At 43.9% G+C, this 17,381-nt stretch overlaps 1 protein-coding gene across 5 annotated transcripts in view; it reads left to right on the top strand.

The window, feature by feature from the left end:
• Positions 1-17,381, top strand: part of LOC147114563 (tyrosine-protein phosphatase non-receptor type 2-like) — a 102,566-nt gene that overhangs the window by 66,176 nt on the left and 19,009 nt on the right. For 4 of the 5 annotated variants that reach the window (XM_085992309.1, XM_085992307.1, XM_085992310.1 and 1 more), the window contains one exon: positions 10,054-10,262. In XM_085992309.1, the coding sequence (XP_085848435.1) occupies positions 10,054-10,262 (209 nt within the window). Of the gene's footprint in view, positions 1-10,053; positions 10,263-17,294; positions 17,363-17,381 lie in introns of all 5 variants that reach the window. The other variant, XR_015078957.1, reaches the window with a different exon arrangement.

The following is a 17,381-nucleotide window of genomic DNA, read 5'->3' as shown; positions in this document are numbered from 1 at the left end:
GTCATTAATATAGGTTGTAAATAGCTGAGGCCCCAACACTAATCCTTGCAGCACCCCACTAGTTACAGCCTGCCAACCTGAAAAAGATCCATTTATCCCTACTCTCTGTTTTCTGTCTGTTAACCAATCCTCTATCCATGCTACTATATTACCCCCAACTCCATGAGCCCTTATCTTGTGTAATAATCTTTTATGTGGCACCTTATCAAATGCCTTTTGGAAATGCAAATATACTACATCCACTGGTTTCCCTTTATCTACCCTGCTAGTTACATCCTCAAAAAACTCTAATAAATTTGTCAAACACGATTTCCCTTTCATAAAGCCATGTTGACTCTGCCTAATCGTGTGATGACTTTAAGTGCCCTGATACCACTTCCTTAACAATGGATTCCAGCATTTTCCTGATAACTGATGTCAGGCTAACTGGCCTGTAGTTCCCTGTTTTCTTTCTCCCACCTTTCTTTAATAGCTGTTACATTTGCTACCTTCTAATCCGCTGGGACTGTTCTAGAATCTAGGGAATTTTGGAAGATTAAAACCAATGCATCCACTATCTCTGCAGCCACCTCTTTTAGAACCCTAGGATGTAGGCCGTCAGGTCCAGGGGATTTGTTGGCTTTTAGTCCCATTAGTTTCTCTAGTACTTTTTCTTTACTTATATTAATTACGTTAAGTTCCACACCCTCATTAGACCCTTGGTTCCCCAGCATTTTTGGTATGCTTTTTGTGTCTTCTACTGTGAAGACAGATACAAATTATTTGTTTAATGTTTCTGCCATTTCCTTATTCCCCATAATAATTTCTCCTGTCTCAGCCTCTAAGGGACCAACGTTTACTTTTGCTACTCTCTTCCTTTTTACATACTTGTAGAAGCTCTTACAATCTGTTTTTATATTTCCTGCTAGTTTTCTCTCATTCTATTTGTTCCCTTTTTGGTCATCCTTTGCTGGTTTCTGAAACTCTCCCAATCCCCAGGTTTGCTACTATTCTTCACAACATTATAAGCTGCTGCTTTCACTCTAATGCTATCCTTAACTACTTTAGTTAGCCACGGATGGATCACTTTTCCCATGGAGTTTTTGTTTCTCAATGGAATGTATTTTTGTTGAGAATTATGAAATATTTCTTTAAATGTTAGCCACGGCTTATCTACCGCCATACCTTTTAATCTATTTTTCCAGTCTACCTTAGCCAACTCGCCCCTCATACCTATGTAATTGGCATTATTTAAGTTTAAGACTCTAGTTTCAGACTGAGGTAAATCACTCTCAAAATTAAAGTGAAATTCTATCATATTATGATCATTCTGCCCCAGAGGATCCTTTACTATGAGATTGCTAATTAACCCTGTCTCATTACACAATACAAGATCTAAAATAGCCCATTACCTGGTTGGTTCCATGACGTATTGTTCTAGGAAATTGTCCCGAATGCATTCCATGAACTAGTCCTCCAGACTGGCTTTGCCAATTTGATTTGTCCAGTCTATATGAAGATTAAAGTCCCCCACGATTATTGCATTACCTTTGTTACAAGCTCCTACTATTTCTTGATTAATATTCTGTCCAACGGTATAGCTACTGTTAGGGGGCCTATATACTACTCCCACCAGTGTTTTCTGCCCCTTGTTATTCCTTATCTCCACCCAAAATGATTCTACTTCCTGATCTCACGAGCCGAGATCCTTTCCCTCTACAGTCCTTATGTCATCCTTTATTATCAGGGCTACACTCCTGCTTTTCCATTCTGCCTGTCTTTTTGAAACGTCAAGTACCCTGGAACATTTAGTTCCCAATGTTGGTCACCTTGCAACTACGTCTCTGTAATGGCTATTAGATCAAACACATTTATCTCTTGTTATGAATGCTTCATGCATTCAGATAAACAGCCTTTAATTTAAATGTTTTACCATTATTCCCAGCTTTGATCTTATTCTCTGCTGCACTGCTACTGTTAAACTCTCTGGCCCTTCCTGTTACACTCTGCTTATTTTTACCCAAATCGCTACACTGCTCTATTGCCTTGACCTTTCTCTTTAGATTTCTAAAATTCCCCTCTACCCCCCTTTTTTTAGTTTAAAGCCCTATCTACAGCCCTAGTTATTTGATTTGCCAGGACGCTGGTCCCAGCCCGGTTTAAGTGGAGCCCGTCCCAATGGAATAGCTCCCTCTTTCCCCAGTACTGGTGCCAATGCCCCATGAATTGAAACCCTTTCTTCCCACACCACTCTGAGCCACGCATTTAACTCTCTGATCTGCTTGACCCTATGCCAATTTGCACGTGGCTCAGGTAGTAATCCAGAGATTATTACTCTTGAGGTTCTGCTTATTAATTTAGACCCTAGCTCCTCAAACTCCCTCAGCAGAACCTCATTCTTAGTTCTACCTATGTCGTTGGATCCTACATGGACCATGAAAACTGGATCCTCCCACTCCAAGTTCTTCTCCAGCCATGAGGGTCGGGCAACACAGCCTTCAAGACACTGTTTCGTGGCTGCAGAGAACAGTATCTATCCCCCTGACTATACTGTCCCCTACCACTACCACATTCCTTCCTTCTGCCCCCAGTTGGATGGCCCCCTGTACCATGGTCAGTTTGTCCATCCTCCCTGCAGTCCTTTTTCTCATCCATACAGGCAGCAAGTACCTCGTACCTGTTGGACAAGGTCCAGGGCTGAGGCTCCTCCATCATTACATCCTGGGTCCCCATACCTACATGACTCGCAATCACACCCTCCTGTCCCTGACTACTGACGAACTCTAAAGTACTACTTAACCTAAAGGGTGTGACTGCCTCCTGGAACAAAGTGTCCAGGTAACTCTTCCCCCTCCCTGATGCATCGCAGTGTCTGCAGCTCAGACTCCAGCTCAACAACTGAGCCGAAGTTCCTCGAGTTGCAGACTTCTTCTTAGGCAGCCCCTCGGAACCGAGGATGACTTGCTTCCACATTAAAAATGAGCTCTCAGGTAACTGATGAGTCCAATGCGGGACCTACAGTCTCTCTCAGGTGGGGCAGACTGTGGTTGAAGGGGCAGGTGGGTGGGGTGCTTGGGTTGACGTGCGCTGCCTGCGCTTGGCTTCCGCTTGCTCCCGGCGAAGAGACTTGAGGTGTTCGGCGCCTTCCCGGATGCTTCTCCTCCACTTTGTGCGGTCTTGGGCCAGGGATTCCCAGGTGTCGGTGGGGATGTTACACTTTCTCAAGGAGGCTTTGAGGGTGTCCCTGAAGCGTTTCCTCTGCCCACCTGGGGCTCTGTTGCTGTGCCGGAGCTCCGAGTAGAGCGCTTACTCCCTTGTTAAGTGCTCTAAGATGTCTGTTACTTGGCTGCCTTACAAATACAAGTTGTTCTTGATGAGAGATAGAACTTGGTGGTGTAAACCTGTCAGTGGGAACCAGATTCTTCCCATTGTGCTCCAAATAACTCAAAGTCAGTAGAGCCAAAGGTAGGGTGAATCCAGTGAACAAGCAACAAGAAACTTATCATTGCTCTGTGCTCGTAGGTAGAATGGTTTTAGTTGGTTAAACTTCAGCAGTAACTCGGCACACACTTCCAATTCCCTAACGCTTGGCCCTGTAAACCTGTGCCTGTGCTCTCCTGACTGCTGAGTTTGGTGTGTCCCTAGAGGCAGAGTGTGCACGCCATATCAGGCAGACACAAACTCTCTGGCCTAGAAATTCGTCTCGGCAGGTGCCGCAAACCAGGCAGTATCGGATAGGCCGCCTGTTCTTCACAGCGCCTGATACTCAGTTGCGTTGACTGCCATGGAACTGAATGTCAGCTGCTGCCTCTGCTTCTCCACGTCCCTCAGCCCTATGGAAAGCCTTCTCAAAGCCTATCTTTTCGATCCAACTTTCTGGCATCCTCCTAATCTCGCCCTGCTTTCCCTTACTCTCTGTGAAGCGCCTCGGGATGTTTTCTACGTTAAATGGCTACACGTATGCAAACTGTTAGGAACATAGGAACAGGAGTAGTCCATTCAGCCCCTCGAGTCTGATCCACCATTCAATTAGATCATGGTTGAGGGAGGGGCAAGACTGGCAGCTCAATATTCCGGGGTACAGAATCTTCAGGCGAGACAGAGGGGGAGGTATAAGAGGAGGGGGTGTCGCAATATTAATTAAGGAGTCAATTACTGCAGTAAGGAGGGATGATATATTAGCAGGGTCCTCTAATGAGGCCATATGGGTGGAGCTTAAAAACAAAAAGGGGGCAAGCACTTTGCTGGGAGTGTACTATAGGCCTCCAAACAGTCAGGGGGAAATAGAGGAACAGATATGTAGGCAAATCTCAGAGAAATGTGCAAATAATAGGGTAATAATAATGGGGGATTTCAACTTCCCCAATATTAACTGGGATAGTCAAAGTGTGAAAGGCTCAGAGGGTGTAGAATTCTTAAAGTGCATCCAGGAGAGCTTTTTGAGCCAGCATGTAGAAAGTCCTACAAGAGAGGGGGCGGTACTGGACCTAATTCTAGGGAATGTGGCCGGCCAAGTGGAAAAAGTGCTAGTAGGTGAGCACTTTGGTGATAGTGACCATAATATGGTAAGATTTAAGGTGGTCATGGAAAAGGACAGGGATGGGCCGGAAATAAAGGTTCTAAATTGGGGGAAGGCCGATTTTAATAGGATAAGGCAGGATCTGGCCAAAATGGACTGGGATCAGCTACTTGTAGGAAAATCCGCATCGGAGCAATGGGAGGCTTTCAGAAGGGAGATTGAGATCATACAAGGGCAACATGTTCCCATAAATGTCAAGAGTGGTTCCAAAAACCACAGGGAACCGTGGATGTCAGGGGATATACGGGAATGGATTAGGAAAAAAAGGAGGGCTTTTGGTAGATACAAAAGGCTAAAGACGGAGGAAGCCCTAGAGGAGTACAAAAAGTGCAGGGGGATACTTAAAAAAGAAATTAGGAGATCAAGGAGGGGCCATGAAATAACACTGGCGAGCAAAATAAAGGAAAATCCGAAGATGTTTTATAAGTATATTAAGGGTAAAAGGATAACTAGGGAAAAAATAGGGCCCATTAGGGACAAAAGTGGCAATCTGTGTGTGGAGCCGGAAGATGTAGGAGGGGTTCTAAATGAATTTTTTGCATCTGTTTTCACTATGGAGAAGGACGATGTAGACATAGAAATAGGGCGGGGGGACTGTGATATGCTCGAACATATTAACATCGAGAGGGAGGAGGTATTGGCGGTTTTAGCTGGCCTAAAAATGGATAAATCCCCAGGCCCGGATGAAATGTACCCCAGGCTGCTGTGTGAGGCAAAGGAGGAGATTGCGGGGGCTCTAACACATATATTCAGGACCTCTCTGGCCACAGGGGATGTGCCAGAGGACTGGAGAACCGCTAATGTAGTACCATTATTCAAGAAGGGTAGTAGGGAAAAACCGGGGAACTACAGGCCAGTGAGCCTAACATCAGTGGTAGGAAAATTACTGGAAAAAATCCTGAGGGACAAAATTTGTCTCCACTTGGAGAGGCAAGGATTAATCAGGGATAGTCAACATGGCTTTGTCAAGGGAAGATCATGTCTGACTAATTTGATTGAATTTTTTGAGGGGGTGACTAGGTGTGTGGATGAGGGTAACGCAGTGGATGTGGTATACATGGATTTCAGTAAGGCCTTCGATAAAGTCCCGCACAGGAGACTGGTCAAGAAGGTAAGAGCCCATGGAATCCAGGGTGCCTTGGCACATTGGATACAAAACTGGCTTAGTGGCAGAAGGCAGAGGGTGATGGTCGAAGGTTGTTTTTGTGACTGGAAACCTGTGGCCAGTGGGGTACCACAGGGATCGGTGCTGGGTCCCTTGCTGTTTGTGGTCTACATTAATGACTTGGATATGAATGTAAAGGGTATGATCAGTAAATTCGCGGATGATACTAAAATTGGTAGGGTGGTAAATAGCGAGGAGGGTAGCCTCAGTCTGCAGAACGATATAGATGGGTTGGTCAGATGGGCGGAACAGTGGCAAATGGAATTTAACCCGGAAAAGTGCGAGGTGATGCACTTTGGGGGGTCTAACAAGGCAAGGGAATACACAATGAAGGGAAAGACCCTAGGCAAGACGGAGAGTCAGAGGGATCTGGGTGTGCAGGTACACAGATCCCTGAAGGCGGCGGAACAGGTGGATAAGGTGGTAAAAAAGGCATATGGGATACTTGCCTTCATTAGCCGAGGCATAGAATATAAGAGCAAGGAGGTTATGATGGAGCTGTATAAAACACTGGTTAGGCCACAGCTGGAATACTGTGTGCAGTTCTGGTCGCCACACTACAGGAAAGATGTGATCGCGTTAGAGAGGGTGCAGAGGAGGTTCACCAGGATGTTACCAGGGCTGGAGCGCTTCAGCTATGAAGAGAGACTGGGCAGATTGGGTTTGTTTTCCTTGGAGCAGAGGAGGCTGAGGGGGGACATGATTGAGGTGTACAAAATTGTGAGGGGCATAGATAGGATGGATGCTGAGGAGCTTTTCCCCTTAGTAGAGGGGTCAATAACTAGGGGGCATAGATTCAAGGTAAAGGGCGGGAGGTTTAGAGGGGATTTGAGAAAGAACTTTTTCACCCAGAGGGTGGTTGGAGTCTGGAACTCACTGCCTGAAAGGGTTGTGGAGGCAGAAACCCTCACAAAATTTAAGAAGCATTTGGATGAGCATTTGAAATGCCATAGCATACAAGGCTACGGGCCAAATGCTGGAATATGGGATTAGATTAGACAGGGCTTGATGGCCGGCATGGACACGATGGGCCGAAGGGCCTCTATCCGTGCTGTATTACTCTATGACTCTATGACTGATCTGCATCTCAACTCCATCTCCCGCCTTTGCTCCATATCCCTGGATACCCTTCCCTAACAAATATCTTTCAATCTCTGTCTTGAAAATTTCAGTTGACCCAGCATCCATAGCATTTTGGAGGAGAGAATTCCTGATTTCACTTCTAAATGGTTTAGCTCTAATTTTAAGATTATGCCCCCTTTTTCTACATTTCCCCACCAGAGGTGGAAGTCGGCGGTCTTTGTTATGCTGCGGATAACTCTCTATCTACCACATCAACTTATTTTAACATTTTAAAGACCTCAGTTCGATCACTCCTGAACCTTCTAAACTGAAGGGAATACGCAACCTGTCCTCCTAATTTAACTCTTTAAGCCCCGGTATCATTCTGCGCTGTACCCCCGCCAAGACCAATATATTTTTCCTGATACCAAGATATCTTTCTACGGTGTCCAAAACCGAGCGCAATACTCCAGATGGGGTCTGACCAAGGCTCTCTACAACTGGAGCATCACTTCCTCACTTTTGAATTCCAGCCCCTTTGAGATAAAGGCCAACATTCCAGTAACCCTTTTGATTACGTTTTATTCCCGTGCACTAGCTTTTAGTGATTTGCTGAAATGAACACCTAAATCCATTTGCTCCTCCACAGCTCGCAGTCTCTCACCATTAATAAATTCCGATTTGTCTTTCTCGGATCCAAAAGGGATGACCTCACACTTCCCAGATTGAACTCCATCTGCCATAGTTTTGCCCACTCGCTTGGTCTGTCTGTGTTATCGTGTGAAGGGTTATAATTGTGTTTAGTGCTAACTGTAAATGTACATTTGTCCTTTAACATTATCAATCTAAATGTTTCATCCATGCATGCACATTTGAAATCTACACCCAAAGAAAACTTTCTTCCGACCACATATCCGCAGCATAACAAAGACAGCCTACTTCCACCTCTGTAATATCGCCCGTCTCCGCCCTTGCCTCAGCTCATCCACTGCTGAAACCCTCATCCATGCCTTTGTTACCTCTAGACTTGACTATTCCAACGCACTCCTGGCTGGCCTCCCACATTCCACCCTGCGTAAACTTGAGGTCATCCAAAACTCGGCTGCCCGTGACCTAACTCGCACCAAATCCCATTCGCCCATCACCCCTGTGCTCGCTGACCTACAATGGCTCCCGGTTAAGCAGCGCCTCGATTTCAAAATTCTCATCCTTGTTTTCAAATCCCTCCATGGCCTCGCCCCTTCCTATCTCTGTAATCTCCTTCAGCCCCACAAACCCCCCCCCCCCCCCCCCCCCCCGAGATATCTGCGCTCCTCTAATTCTGCCCTCTTGAGCATCGCTGATTATAATCGCTCAACCATTGGTGGCCGTGCCTTCTGTTGCCTAGGCCCTAAGCGCTGGAATTCCCTCCCTAAACCTCCACCTCGCTACCCCTCTTTCCTCCTTTAAGACGCTCCTTAAAACCTACCTCTTTGACCAAGCTTTTGGTCACGTGCCCTAATTTATCCTTATGTTTATTGGTGTCAAATTTTTTGTCTTAAAATACTCCTGTGCGGCGCTTTGGGACATTTTACTATGTTAAAGGCGCTATATAAATACTACTTGTTGTTGTAATGCAGAGCAAGTATTTATATAATTGCCACCAACGTTCTCTGCAGGTCCCGTGCACCCCGTGACCGGCTTTTGCAATATTGAAGTTCCCGCATGCGTGAATGGGCCGCGCAGCCCCTTAAAGGGACCACGCACCACAGACCATATGCATCTACCTTATTGTGGATTTTACCTCACATATTTAACCTATTTTAGGAAGATTTGCTATAATTTCTCCCTCACGGGTTTACAGATAATAGAAGGTGGTTTACTAGATAAAGCTTACATACTTCTTAATACAGCTTGCTTTTGGATTATTTATAAAGTAAACTTTAAAAATAAGCCGTAAAACTTTGTTTTTGTTGTCTTTGAACTTTTTCTTTGATGCCAGTGACACTGTTTCTTAACGTGAAAGGTCATTATCCAACATGAGCCTCTTAAATTCCAGGATCTATTCCGTGCAGCATTGTAAAACCAAAACATATAGCACAGTTTGTAGAAACTGTTTCTGACCAATCAGGAAACTAGTTTTAATGTTTTGTGACCCAAAACATATCTTTTGAGAATTTTCTTCCTATCTTTAGAGTGCTACATTTGAAGTTTCCATGGGTTAGCAATTTATAAGATTTAACATAAAAAATATTTAGTTCATTTGATTCATGCTTATTGTATGCAAAGAAATATATGATGCTTTGTTACAAAATGTTATCTCTTGGGGTGGGTCAGGTAAATGAGATCTTTGGATCAATAACATAGTAGAAACATTGCCATTTGAGAAGCTAATACTGTAACAGCGAATAGGGCTGGTATTGAGAAAGGATCAAACCAATGAGCCAAAGAACCAGCTTCATCTGAAATAAAAACAAAGTGCTGGAAATACTCAGCAGGTCAGGCAGCTTCTGTGGAGAGAGAAACAGAGTTAACGTTTCAGGTCGATGACCCTTCGTCAGAACTGGAAAAAGTTGGAGATGTAACAGGTTTTAAGCAAGCGCAGGGGCAGGGAAAGGTGGGAGGGGAGGAAAGAACAAAAGGGAAGGTCTGTGGTAGGGTAGAAGGCAGGAGAGATTGAATGACAAAAGGGATGATGGTGCAAGGCAAAAGGGAGTGGTTATGGGACAAGAAAGAAAACAAAAGATGGGTCTAGAGGAGGTGTAAATGGGAAAAGCAGAATCAACAACAGCTGCCGTCTGGAAAAAGTGGCGGCAGAGGTTATGATCTGAAATAGCTGAACTCTGTTGAGTCCGGAAGGCTGTAAAGTGTCTAATCGAAAGATGAGGTGCTGTTCCTCGAGCTTATGTTGAGCTTCATTGGAATAGTGTAGGAGGCTGAGAGAGAGGTCAGAGTGGGAGTGGAGCGGAGAATTAAAGTGACAGGCGACCGGAAGCTTGAAGTCGTGCTTGCAGACTGAACTGAGGTGTTCCGAAAAGTTTAATCTAAACCTACATTGTGAATTTGTGACCTATTGGATCATTAAGTTTGTGAAAATGGGTGAGAAGATTGGCAAGACTGTTCATTCAAAAAACACTTGGTGCTTTTCCCTAGTCCTTTTGTAAGCTTATGTCTTTTGAAAAGAAATTGATATTGTTGCTGTGATAAGGCTGAGCATGGTTTTTGCACTGTGCTGTAATCCTCAGGGAAGCGAAAAAAGGTTTTACTTGGTTTTTCTGTACGTTCACAGAAAAGGTGGAAAGAGCTTTCTAACGAAGACCAGGATCCTGTAACAGACCGTGCATCTCCACCTCCCCAACCTCCAAAACGCAACCTTCCACGGCATAATGAGAATAGGGCTCCTCATTTACCAGCAGAGGAAACCGCAGGTGCAGAAAATAACATATCCATGGAAGAAACTTTTGGCAAAGTACAAGAAAACACAGACAACAAAACAAAGTATGTAAAGTGAGATTGTTCAAAAAAAAAAGAGATCAGTGACCCTTTTTTTCTTCCATCTAGTATATACTTTGTACTCCTTTGGGAACATAGCAGGGGTCATCTCATAGGAACATAGGAGCAGGAGTAGGCCATTCAGCCCCTCGAGCCTATTCCGTCATTCAATGAGATCATGACTGATCTGCGACCTAACTCCATGTACCTGCCTTTGACCCATATCCCTTAATACCCTTGGTTTCCTAATTTAGCTCCTGAAAGCTCTGGCTCTAATTTTTAGACTATGCCCCCCAGTCCTAGAATCTCCCATCTCGGTGGTCCATGCCAGTGTTGCCTGTGGTGATATTTCTGCTATTATTTTTACGCTCCCTGTTATTAGAAAGAAAGAAAGCACCTTTCACAACCATCGGAGGTCTCAAAGCGCTTTACAACCAATGAAGTACTTTTGGAGTGTAGTCACTGTTGTAATGTGGGAAACTAAGCGGCCAATGTGCGCACAGCAAGCTCCCACAAACAGCACTGTGATAATGACCAGATAATCTGTTTTTGTTCTGTGGACTGAGGGATAAATATTGGCCAGGGCACCGGGGATAACTCCCCTGCTCCTCTTCAAAATAGTGCCACGGGATCTTTAACGTCCACCTGAGAGAGCAGATGGTTTGACGTCTCATCCGAAAGACAGCACCTCCGACAGTGCAGCGCTCCCTCAGCACTGCATTGGAGTGTCAGCCTAGTCTTATGTGCTCAAGTCCCTGGAGTGGGACTTGAACCCATAACCTTCTGACTCGGAGACGAAGGTGCTACCCACTGAGCCACAGTTTCCTTGCCTTGGTACTTCCCAAATGGCCCAGATAAGATTGGCACCTTACTTGCAGCAGATTTAATGCAAATGCCTGAGGTTAAGATTTGAAACTTGGTCCCCTCTTTGTAATGTAGCACTGTAGTGCATTATGCTATTTATATTTGGAAAACAAATCCACATCTGCCATCCAACGCCATATTTTTTCCCCTTCAGCTGGGAGAATGGGGAATTGATGTTGTAGTATCCATGTGATTGGTTAGCCAAAAGGAATGTTTTTGTTTCCCAGACCATCCCTCAGGAGATGGGGGTCCTCATTTACTGCAAAGTGCTTTATCTGGTAGCTTGACCAATATTTTTTTCATAATAAATCCACCTATTTTGGAGGACAATTCAATAAGAATAACAGTACTGCAACACTGGAACTTTAGTATGTTACTGTTGGATTTGCTGGATAGCTTACTAGATGCCCTTTGATCCTAAATTTAGACATGGTGCTGATGAGATTTGGGGGGAGGGAAGGGAAGGGGGGAAGCCATTGGGCAGCTTCAATCAGAGTGTTTTTACATTTTATTTTTTATCATTATAAAATTTTGATTCAGTGTTGTTCCTCAGTCATCCTATAGATTGATTCTATATATCTTCTGTGTAAGTTAACAACACGGGTCTGTTGGTAGCACTCTTGTTCTGAGTTAGAAGATTGTGCGTTCAAACCCCATTCTGGGATTTAAGTATATAATCTAGGCTAACATTCTATGCAGTAGTATAACACTGTATTGTCAGGCACTGTCTTTCAGATGTGGCATTAAACCAAGGGCCAATCTTGTTCAGGTGCATATAAGCGACCCCGTGGTACTTTTTAAGAAGAGCAGGGAATATTCCTGTGTCCTGGACAACATTTCTCACTCAGCCAACACACACCAAAAACAGATTACCTGGCAATTCTTCATCTTGCTGTTTGTGGGATCTTGCTGTGTAAAAATTGGCTGCTGTGTTTGCCTATAAAACAACTTTGATTGACTTTTAAGTTATTAATTGGTTGCAAAGCGCTTTCAAATGTCATAAGGATGTGAAAAGTGCTATATAAATGTAAGTTTGTTCGTCCTTATTAAATTGTCAGGCGGCATAGAAAATGCTAAATTTGTAACGAGGGCTAGAAAGAAATAAACAATCATAATCTATACAACATATAATTAATAGCCACTGATGTAGCATTCAATGCGTTAAGACAGTGGTCTCACAAAATCAACATGCTTGATAGACTGATGCAATCCCTCTTTCCCCTTGCGTTGCTATCCAATATTTCCCTTGCTTGCATGTTGTGTGCCAGAGGGAGCTGGGTTTGGAAATGATGGAAGATATGTCCAGAACAATTTAGCGAACATATTCATTGACAACACTACAGTGGTTAGATACATAACAAGGAGATATTTGGTCCTGCTTATTCTTCATTGTAGACATGTCGATCTCACAAATATAAGTACAGATGAGGGTGGCCATCGGGTCCACCGAGCTCATTGTTTCATAGAGATCTATGGTCCTGCCATCGCAACATCTAATTGCTTCTTGAATGATTGAAGAGCTTTTAACTCCACTCCCCTACCTGTAAGACTGTTCCAAGTATCAACACTGCCTGTGTGCAGAAATGCCTCCTGATCTCAGTCTAGAACTTGACTTTTACTAGTTTGCACTCGCGTTCACTTATTCCACAGTCATATTTTAACTTTAAGTCGTCCTCCAAATTAGGCTTGTCAAATCCACTTGGTATCATATATTTCAGGATGCCTCATAAACAAATAGTCTGTATAAAAGCAACTTGCTGTATCTTTGACGGACGAGGATAGCTGAAAATATAACCTTCCATAATAAGAGACTGCAAGTTTCAAAACCTGACAGCAGTGGCCTTTGATGGCTTTTGATCTCCGAGAAGGAAGTGTTCCTCTTTGTCACGTTTTTCCCCTCTGTGCAGATCCTTCCCAACATCAGATGGGAAAGACAATTGCTATCCTTGCTGGTTGTCTAAGACATGGCTGTCTGACGTCTTAGCTCTTGGTGTCAGTCAGTTTGTCATGATCTTCTAATTTGGATGGAATGACATCTGGCACCCTTCCACCTGATAGTATGACTGAGGAGAGAGCCTGGCTAAAGTGACCATACTGTTGACGTCCAGTCAACCCTGCACCATGAAGGCTTAATGGAAAAGGTTGCACCACAGATGCTAAGACTACCAGCACAGGCTGTTCGTGATTTATCAGCAATTAGTTTGTATCTATAAATGCTAGTCGGAATAAGCACCATCTTCAAGCTCACTGAACATCTATGTTGCTGTTATTGATGCCTGATGAAAGACACCCATAAAATGCAACATTTGGTACTTAAGCATCATTCTCAACAAATTGGGATCAGAACTTTTTTTAATCTACAGGTTTGTATGGTCTTGGGACCGTGTGTCAAAATAAGCAATTAGGAAGGCAAATGGCATGTTGGCCTTTATTGCAAGGTGGTTGGAGTACAAGAGTAAAGAAGACTTACTACAATTGTACAGGGCTTTGGTGAGACTACACCTGGAACACTGTGCACAGTTTTGGTCTACTTATCCAAGAAAGGACCTACATGCCTTCAAGGCGGTGCAATGATTGATCCCTGGGATGAGAGGGCTGTCCTATGAGGAGAGAGATTGAGTAGATTGGGCCTATACTCTCTGGAGTTTAGAAGAATGAGAGGTGATCTCATTGAAACACACAAAAACTGACTGTAAAAGCTTTTATAGATATGTGAAGAGAAAAAGATTGGTGAAGTCAAGCGTAGGTCCCTTACAGTCAGAATCAGGGGAATTTATAATGGGGAACAAAGAAATGGCAGACCAACTAAATACATATTTTGGTTCTGTCTTCACAAAGGAGGACACAAATAACCTCCCAGAGATGTCGGGGAACATAGGGACTAATGAGAGGGAGGAACTGAAAGGAATCAGTATTTGTAGGGAAATGGTGTTGGGGAAATTGACGGGATTGAAGGCCGATAAATCCCCAAGGCCTGATAATCTATATCCTAGGGTACTTAAGGAAGTGGCCCTGGAGATAGTAGATGCATTGCTGGTCATCTTCCAGAACTCGATAGACTCTGGAACAGTACCCATGGATTGGAGGGTAGCTAATGTTACCCCACTATTCAAAAAAGGTGGTAGAGAAAAAGCAGGGAATTACAGACCGGTAAGCCTGACATCGGTAGTGGGGAAAATGCTAGAGTCCATTATAAAAGATGTAATAGCAGAGCACTTGGAAAGCAGTGACAGGATCAGACAAAGTCAACATGGATTTACAAAAGGTAAATCGTGCTTGACTAATCTACTGGAATTTTTTGAGGATGTAACTGGTAAAATAGATAAAGGAGAACCAGTGGATGTGGTGTATTTGGACTTTCAGAAGGCTTTCGATAAGGTCCCGCATAAGAGATTAGCGTGCAAAATTAAGGCACATGGGATTGGGGGCAAGGTATTGACTTGGACAGAGAACTGGTTGGCAGATAGAAAGCAAAGAGTTGGAATAAACGGGTCGTTTTCTGAGTGGCAGGCAGTAACTAGTGGGGTACCGCAAAGATTGGTCCTAGGACCCCAGCTGTTCACAATATATATTAATGATCTGGACGAGGGAATTGGATGTAATATCTCCAGATTTGCAGACGACACAAAGCTGGGTGGGAGGGTATGCTGTGAGGAGGATGTCGTGAAACTCCAGTACGATTTGGACAGGTTGGGTGATTGGGCAGAAACATGGCAAATGCACTATAATGTGGATAAATGTGAGGTTATCCACTTTGGTGGCAAAAACAGGAAGGCAAATTATTATTTGAATGGCAGTAGATTGGAAGAAGGAGAAGTGCAAAGAGACCTGGGTGTTCTTGTGCACCAGTCGCTGAAGGTAAGCATGCAGGTGCAGCAGGCGGTTAAGAAGGCAAATGGTATGTTGGCCTTCGTAGCGAGAGGGTTCGAGTACAGGAACAAGGATGTCTTGCTGCAGTTGTACAGGGCCTTGGTGAGACTGCACCTTGAGTATTGTGTGCAGTTTTGGTCGCCTTATCTGAGGAAGGATGTTCTTGCCATGGAAGGAGTGCAGCGAAGATTCACCAGGCTGATACCTGGGATGGCAGGAATGACGTATATGAGGAGAGATTGTGTCGATTGGGCTTATACTCACTGGAGTTTAGAAGATTGAGAGGGGATCTCATCGAAACCTATACAATTCTGTCAGGCCTGGACAGACTAGATGCAGGAAGGATGTTCCCGATGGCCGGGGAGTCCAGAACCAGGGGTCATAGTCTAAGGATAAGGGGTAAGCCATTTAGGATTGAGATGAGGAGGAATTTCTTCACCCAGAGAGTGGTGAACCTGTGGAATTCTCTGCCACAGAGGACGGTGGAGGCCAGTTCATTAAATATATTCAAGAAGGAGTTAGATATATTTCTTAAGGCTAAAGGGATCAAGGGATATGGGAAGAAGGCAGGGACAGGGTACTGAATTTGAATGATCAGCCATGATCTCATTGAATGGCGGAGCAGGCTCGAGGGACCGAATGGCCTACTCCTGCTCCTATCTTCTATGTTTCTGTAAGATTCCGAGAGGGCTTGACAGGGTAGATACTGACCCTGGCTCAAGAGTCTAGAAGTAGGGGGCATAGTCTCAAGATAAGGGGTCGGCCATTTAAGACTGAGATGAGGAGTAATTTCTTCACTCAGAGGGTTGTGACTCTTTGGAATTCTCTACCCCAGAGGGCTGTGAATGCTGAGTCTTTGAGTATATTCAAGGCTGAGATAGATTTTTGGACTTTAGGGGAATCGAGGGATGTGGAGGTCGGGTGGGAAAGTGGAGTTGAGGTTGAAAATCAGCCATGATCTTATTGAATGGCGGAGAGGGCTCAGAGGGCCGTATGGCCTACTCCTGCTCCTACCTCTTATGTTCTTATGTCCTTGTATAGCTGTTGCTGCACTATGCCTTATTTTGAAGCTGCATATTTTTAGTGATGAATCCACTGTAACTTGTTTAGCACATGGGCAGAGTAGTCTTTTCACCTTTACACCTTCTCCTAGTTCCCTTTGCCTCAGAAAATCATGCTTTTTCTGCCAATTTGTGGTCCCTCCGTTAACCTGAAATATAACCCCAAGTGGCCTCGTGGGTAAAACCAGTGGTGCAGTACAAGGTCTGAAATTCGACTCTTGGCCTGTGCTGAGTTTGTTGATCTTAGCCAGGACAACAGTTCGAGCACTATAATTGGCTTTAAAGCACCTGGGCGTGGGATGGAAAAAAATCAGCCAAAGTTGTCATTCTTGATTGTTACCCAGTGAACAGAGGTTAACAAGTTGTTAATGTAGTGTTTCCTTGTATTATTCACTGGCAAGCTACAAGGTTAGGGTTGACTATATTATGGGCCAACATGTAGAGCGGGGAATGACCGAAAGCAGATGTCAGCTTTTAGTAAAAATTACTGTTTTAAAAAGGGCTGCAATGCACCAAGGCTGGTCCGAATATGTAAATTCTCTTTGTTTCTGGAACATATTAGGTTCATAAGTGGAAGGTGAATGAAGCAGAACGTTTGATTACTTAGGGTCTTTCTCACGCTGAAAGAAGTCCAACATCTGCATACAGAGCTATCTCCTAGCTTACCCTTTGATTCTCTTTCTGACCTGGCATTTATTTAAGCTACTTAACTTTTTGTGTGTTGTCACCGTTCTGTATTGAATCTCAATGTCATCTTTTTTGGTCAAGGAGCTCATGTCATGGTTTAAAATGAAAACTCTTGTATGTTGGAGTAGGGGAAGATCACTTGACAAAGATGGCTATACGGTTTCTTGAGTTCTTTTGAGCGGTCATGTTCCTAAGTGAATTTTACCCTCTCCCCTAAAACCAACAGAATTAATAGTAATTGATGTTTGTATGTGGAGGTAGAACTTTGTTCAAAGATCGACAACTATGGCAGGTAATCTTGAACTTACACGAGAGATTTCTTTAATTTCATGACATGAAGAGGGCCGGATGAGTGACTTTTTAAAAAAAAAGCAATTTTCATATCTGATAGTGTGCTTCTATTGGAATTATTTGCATCATAGGAGATGTGCAGACAAAAACATCAAAAATAATTGTTGCATTCTGTTTTTACTAAAACAAAACTCAACTTTAGTGTAATAGAACTAATATATTTTTCTTTTTGGCACCTCTTCCATTTTCTTTCCCTTCCTTTCAGACCTTGCAATATCTGAGGGTGACTTGTTCCCAAGCCTCTACAGATACTGCTCTGAGCGGGTGACTAGTGTAAGATTGGCCTCTTGAT

The sequence above is a fragment of the Somniosus microcephalus genome, chromosome 7, assembly GCF_052327205.1.
Source record: "Somniosus microcephalus isolate GS21.2 chromosome 7, FLI_Smic_1.0, whole genome shotgun sequence".
Lineage (NCBI taxonomy): Eukaryota > Metazoa > Chordata > Chondrichthyes > Squaliformes > Somniosidae > Somniosus > Somniosus microcephalus.
This window is presented reverse-complemented; position numbering and strand designations above follow the sequence as displayed.